The 6,639-nt window shown below is 47.6% G+C and overlaps 1 protein-coding gene across 1 annotated transcript; it reads right to left on the reverse strand.

The window, feature by feature from the left end:
* Positions 1 to 1,695: 1,695 nt before the first annotated feature.
* Positions 1,696 to 4,246, reverse strand: LOC119321923 (wall-associated receptor kinase 5-like). The gene is made up of 3 exons (XM_037595433.1): positions 3,242 to 4,246; positions 2,997 to 3,093; positions 1,696 to 2,915 (listed from the first exon to the last, which is right to left on the reverse strand). The coding sequence occupies exons 1-3, from the start codon at positions 4,244 to 4,246 to the stop codon at positions 1,696 to 1,698; spliced, it is 2,322 nt and encodes a 773-aa protein (XP_037451330.1).
* Between the last annotated feature and the right edge of the window lie 2,393 nt (positions 4,247 to 6,639).

Raw genomic sequence — 6,639 nt, forward strand, 5'->3', positions numbered from 1 at the left:
TTGTTGCTGCTCCTTGTGAGTTCTTTGGCACCGTGAAAGATCATTTCCGAGGCGTCCCGTATCACCATGTATTGTGAAACATATAAGCACATAATATTCCCTGTGCCAGGTCCATCTTTTTTTAGAGAAAAGAAAGGTAAAAAACAAACTGTCAGGAGGAAAGGCATATTTGAGGTGCCAGCTAAAAAGGACACTTCTAGGATTGGTACAGTGACATGCAGCAACTGCAAGAAGTAAGGGCACAGGTCAAAAATTGTGGTGACCCCTTGAAACCTAAGTTGCAGATGAGGATGAACAAGCACCAGGTAACTCCTTCAGTTCCATTCATTGCATTGTTACATTCATTTCATGTGTATGAAAATAGAGCTAATTAATCTTCATGTGTAGGAAAACAGAGCTAATTACTCTGAGGTTGGTTCTTCAATGGCTGCAACAGCACAAAGGCCACCGAGGGTACCTACTGCCTCTGCACCAACAGTTCCTGCAACAACAAATGAGTCAACACAGACATCTTGTAGGTCAAGGAAGAGGGTTGCTTCCACATCAGTAGCAGCACCAGGTACAACATCAGGAAAAACATCAGCCTCCAAGAAGAGCAGGACCACCAACAGCACCTCTAAAGATTAGGATTGGACTTGGAGTCCAAGTCCTCCCCCCTTTGCTGCACCCTTGGAGGGGCTGTTCCCCACGCACCTCGACCTATATATAGAGGGGAGGAGCGCCCCAGGAGGACACACCAAGCCCTTGGCGCCCCTCTCTCTCCCGTTACTCCGTAGTTCCTCCATCCTCATTCTATTAGCGCTTGGCGAAACCCTGCTGAACTAGCTCCACCACCATCATCACCACCATGCCGTTGTGCTGGTTGTGATCCCATCTATTTATCCGCCTTCTCTTGCTGGATCAAGTAGGAGCAGACATCATCGAGCCGCGCGTGTGCTAAACTTGAAGGTGCCGTCCGTTCGGCACTAGGTCAGTTGGATCGTGATCGGATCCCGAAGAGTACAACTACATCAACCGCGGTATATATGCTTTCGCTTTCGGTGTACGAGGGTACGTAGACACACTCTCCCCTCTCGTTGCTATGCTTCTCCTAGATAGATTTTGGGTGTTCATAGGATTTTTTTTTTGATTTTCATGCTTCATTCCCCATCACCCTTATCCATTGCAATATCATAAAATCTTGGATATTAATTACCAAGATGTGTTGTATCTACTCATTTATCTTTCCAGAATAATACATGTGACTGTTTCGTGGTTAGAAAAGCCCCGAAGCGGAGAAAATCCCGCTTTGCACAGACGAAACCTGGTCAAAAATTGGATTCTTGGGTATCCCCCACACTTGGGACAAGTTTTTGAGTCACAAATAATTATTTCAGCGGAGGCCTTGCCACATACGATCCTTGTTTATAAGCTTGAAACTCCACTAGCAAAGAACACAATACTTTCCTCTACATGGATACCAAGCCCACCATGATCTTTGGGTGCTCCAAAAAATGCCCCATTCAACCAAACAACATGGGGAGTTAGATGATCATCAAGACGGAGCACAGGACAACATGCAAAATTACCACAACAGAGTTGGGTGCATTCATAAAAAAAATTGTTCACCGCACATGTTCATACAATAATACATACTGATTTTGAGTAATAGAAATAATGTACCTTAGCTAAAAAGCCACTTACAAGCAAGCAAAACTATCGAGGGAATGTTGCGGATAACATGAACTCTTCTTCTTGGCTATAACACCTGCTTGCTTCTTTTCGTTTTTTCTTTGCTTGTTGGCTGGTTGAGGGATAGCTCGTTGCTACATACACCTCGTCTATTTCTTCTACCAAATCAGCCCAGACAAGCTCCTTGGTTGCTTGGAGAGCTTCAAGCGCCATCTCCACTTGCCTCATGGTTGGTCGCTCCTCTGCTCTTAGTTTCACACACGCCACAGCTAGAGTAGCAACTTCTTTCACTTCGCTACCCCCCTCCTCTACAACTTGTGGATCTAATATTTCGGGCAGATTACCTTCTGCAAGTAGTGCAACAAATTGCATGACAAGTCCATCGCCTTCGGTGGATCTATACAAAGATGGCTTCCTCCTAGTAAGCAGTTCAACAAGAAGGACTCCAAAGCTATAAACATCACTACTTTCTGTGAGGCGCCCATTATAATAATACATAGGGTCTAAGTACCCTATAGTTCCTTGCACCGCAGTTGTTGTTCCTGCTTGATCCACTTGAATGTATCTTGAAGCTCCAAAGTCTGAAACTTTTGCTGTCAATGCATCGTCAAGAAGTATGTTGGAAGGCTTGATATCTCTGTGTATTATAGGGACTGAAACAGAAGAGTGAAGGTAAGCGAGAGCTTTGCTTATTTCACTTGTGATCCTTAACCTATCTTTCCAAGGAAGCGATCCTGGTTCTTCCGTGTGAAGATGATCACTGAGTGTTCCATTGGAAATGAACTCATAAGCCAATAAAGGGACTTCTGTCTCGAGGCAACACCCACGGAGCCTCACAATATTTCTATGGTTAATTTGTGAGAGTATGGCAACCTCATTTATGAACTCGTCGATTTCTCTCTTGACAACAATATTTGATTTTTTGATGGCCACAACATGCAGGTCCGACAAGATCCCTTTGTAGACAGTGCCATGCCCTCCTCCACCGAGCCTGCGAGTTTGATCAAAATTGTTGGTAGCCTTCACTAGCTCTTCTAATGAAATGAGCATCCTCTCTGCGATATCCGCCCTGTGAGATACCAACTGCTCCAACAGTTGCCCACGGTTTTGACTAAAGAACTTCCGTCTCAATGCATCCGCCTTGCGTTGCTTAAGAGCCCGGGTTATTAGGAGTGCACCAAGAACCAACAGTAGAATGCATGGTCCACTTGCAACCGAGAGACCAATGATTAAACCCAAGTTACCTGGAAATTAAACATTACACATACATATATTTAACCGTTTCCACGCACCAGTAGTATTTGGCAGGTTGGTGATCATCATACCTTTGATTTTGCCTGCAGGCTGGACGCACCCACCAGGTAGGGTAGAGTTGCCATGTGTTCCTGCCGGGCACCGGCAACCAAACGATCCGGGCAATTCCTCACAGTCGCCGTAGCAGCCATATTTTTCTTTATGATCGCACTCTTTGATATCTGCATATACACAATCTAATTTATCATGTCTTCTTTAAGATTACACGTTAAGCAAAAATAAAATCAAGTTTACAAAACAGCCACGTGCAAATTACGTTACCTTGGCATCCGCTGGTGAGGTAAGGGTTGCCTTGGTAGCCCTTCTTGCACTGGCAGGAATAGGCTCCTCTGTCTTTACAGTACTTGGCATCCTTGCATTTGCTGTTGGTGCTCTTGCAGATGCTCCGCCTTACGTCACGGGGGCATTTGCGCGAAGAATTATACACTGGGACGTCGTGTGCCACGGCCCACTGGAGGACCACAGGGACCCTGAGTTGATCAGCCTTCCGCCGCCAGTGACTACTGTTGTTCTTGTAGGTAAATTCCATAACCACTTTCAGGTTGTGCTCCTCTAGCCAGCCCACCTTGGCGATGAGCAGTACATTCTTCACTGTTGTATAGCGCTTCGTGTCATTGGGCTGGATGCCCTTGAGCCGATTGAGGTAGACATCGTAGGACGCGCCGTAGGGCATGCTCTTACCAACGATGGACGACTGGCAGCAACCGATGTTGGAGCAGGTAGAGTTGGGGCCATGCCCCTGAACATACCCGGGAAATCGACGATCAGAGCGAGGAGGGCAGGAGGAGGCGCAACCGCTGACGAGGTTACCCTTTCGCATCAACATCGCCTGCACGTTGCAGCCCGTCAGCATGAACTCGTTGGACCTCGGATGCAGGGAGTACAGCACCCCGTCGGCGGTCTCACCGAGGCTCCACCGACCGGAGCCACCGCTCATGTTGATGGCTTGCAGTCCATGGCTGACGACGCGCATCCAGCTGCTGTCCAGGGAGATGCGGTCGACCTCGAACGTGCCAGCGCTGCCGTCGCCGAGGAGCAGCCGCGGGGGCTTGCTTCCGTCGTTGTCGCAGGTGAGCTTGAACCCTGGCCTGTAGCACCTGCTCGGCCCCATGCCGAACGGGTACGGCACACTCACGTTGCCACAGCTGGTGTCGCAGCCCGGCAGCCCTATCATCAATGGCGGATCCCCTGCGGTGACCGCATTCGCCGAGATCAGCAGCACCAGCGCCGCTGCCGCAATGGATACACAGCCGGTTAGCATCACGTACGGGCGGCACGGAGATGGGTTGTCTAATTTTCTTGTTGCTAGAGTTAGCTGATTTCACTTAATTTTGCTGCTATATACTATAGTACTGCGTGCTACTATCACTTGAAAATGTGAGGGCGCCGGCACGTGAAAGTGAACGAAAATATATATGCCTATTACTATACTCCAGTCAAAGTTAATCACTGAGTTTTCCTCATAACCTCGTCTACTAATCTTCCTCTGGGAGGATAAGTTAGCAAACAGGCGTGCAGCTTTGCCAAATGGCAGTGACGTTTTGTCATTGTGTTGTGGTTCCTTCGCTTTCGTTAGATCAATGCAGATTAATAATAATCTGTCATTTGACTCGGGGCTCTTGCGACCAGGATTTAGTCCCATCCTCGAAATTCTTTTTTTAGTCCCCCCGTTTTTTATTTACTCTGCATGTTAGTTTGACTGAAGTCAAACTTCGTAAAATTTGACCAAATTTATAGGAAATAATATAGAGTTTGACCAAGTCATCAAATATTTTTAAAATAGTGCACTATGAGGTATTACATTCCCTCAAACAAAGTGCAACAAGATAACTACCGAAGAAAATTTACAGAAACATGTACTGGATGTAACAAAACATATAGAAGAGGATACACACATGTCTAGGGATGTTGTATGTACATGTACATTAATTATCGCCGCTGAATCAAAAGACAATAAATTGGAATCTTCAGGTCACTTCTACCTGCAAGTACTTGCTATCAGAGACATGGGGTAGCAGTAGTTACGCATATCCTCAATTATGATGCATGGAGCCAAGTGAAAAATAACTTATGTAGATGGACTACGTTTATATGCCTTCCGTTAGAGTTGTGTCGAATATTGTGTACATGATAGGTTACAGTTGGACTTGTAGTTGTATTTTGTTTAGATAGGATATAGAGTAGACACACGATGTAATCTATGCCAACATAATAGCACAGAAATGCAGGGGAAGCCGGCGGCATGTGCCAGCGTCCAGGGCGACCGGGTGCGGTATTGTTGCAGTGTCATGGGGAGGAGCGCCCATAGTCAGGCTCCGGGGATGTAGCCAACATCAGTGAACCTCGTTAACAAATCTCGGTCTCGTGCTCGTGCGATTGCTTGGTCTTTGATGATCAACTATGCGCATTAGATTTATTCTAATAAGTGGTATCATGAGCTAGGTTGTTCGGAGGTTGCTGGATTGTTGATCTAGAGGAGGAGCGAATTCTTTCGTGAAAGCAGTCGAGTTGGTCACGTGCAGCGACAAAAAGTTTCGACTTGCAGCGAAGATCGAAGATATTTTGCCTGAGGTAGCGATTGGAAGCGGCGACGGCGTGCGACAGCAGCAGGCGGACCGGCAGGCGTCTAGGCGCGCTTGGATGGGCTGGCAGCAGGCCGGCCTGAGGTGCTTGTGAAGCTAGCCGCAGCATGGACCGCTAGCCGTGGTTCAGGTCCGGAGCTGCAGTCAGAGAATCCACTACTGACACGGAGATAAGCAGGCAAATCAATCGGCGAAAGAAATCCATCGAGGGATATGCATCCATTGGAATAGCACGGGACAAAACAACAGCAGCATCGCCAGTTGAGCCCGGAGCCATCACGTGAAGACCAAAGCAATTTATTGGTTAAATTTGCTAGTACTAGTACACGTGCTTGAAGTACTTGGGCATTGCGTGTAGAAGCTCGGTTATTTTTTCTCTCTAGGTTAGCCGTACGAAGAATCGTGACACCATCGGGCATCGGGTTTAAGGTGGATAAGTTGAACGAAACTGAAAACCTTGGGTTATGGCAGATATGGGTTAAAGATTTGTTGGCACGACAAGGATGCTTGAAGGCGTTGTGGAAAGTGATGACGGCTATGATGGAATTATATGGTGGATTAGAATTCGCGGAAGACGATTTGGGAGCCTTGAGCGTGTCATGCAGCCGGACAAGTTTGGCTGGGTCGGACTAGACAGTCTGACGGATCGACGCAAGTCGGTTGGTACAAAAGACGGTGGTGGGATCGGAGATGACGACATAGGAGCATGATGCTGATGATGACTGACTTCTGGGCGTGGAAACATATGGCACAGGCCCGAGTGCTTGTGTGGCTTCGACAAGACTATGGCACGGGGTTGATCCAAGATGGTGCACATGAGAGCTTGAAGTCGACGGGGTGCGAGGGTGGACTGATCATCTACCATGGAGTCATGTTGAAGGTGGAGCTGGATTGAGGGGCTACGGTGTAAGGATTCAGGGAATCGAAGCCTATTCAGCAAGGGGGAAAAGCGAGGGACATGTAGTTCGGACTGGAGCCCAGTGGTCTGATGGAAGCGTGAAACTCGTCATCGGTTGGTGATGATCGGCGGTACTCTGAAGTGGGGGTTGAGTGGTGTGGGTTCGCGACCCTT

This window comes from Triticum dicoccoides, chromosome 6B (assembly GCF_002162155.2).
Source record: "Triticum dicoccoides isolate Atlit2015 ecotype Zavitan chromosome 6B, WEW_v2.0, whole genome shotgun sequence".
In the NCBI taxonomy this organism is placed as follows: Eukaryota; Viridiplantae; Streptophyta; class Magnoliopsida; order Poales; family Poaceae; genus Triticum; species Triticum dicoccoides.

What these genes read in the sequence shown, in the direction of transcription:
- LOC119321923 (XM_037595433.1), bottom strand. Translation starts at nt 4,246, where the DNA reads ATGCTAACCGGCTGTGTATCCATTGCGGCAGCGGCGCTGGTGCTGCTG. An exon ending in CCAGCGGATGCCAAGGTAAC is followed by an intron (nt 3,094 to 3,241) that starts GTAATTTGCACG and finishes GGCGACTGTGAG; the next exon opens with GAATTGCCCGGATCGTTTGG. An exon ending in GCCTGCAGGCAAAATCAAAG is followed by an intron (nt 2,916 to 2,996) that starts GTATGATGATCA and finishes TTTAATTTCCAG; the next exon opens with GTAACTTGGGTTTAATCATT.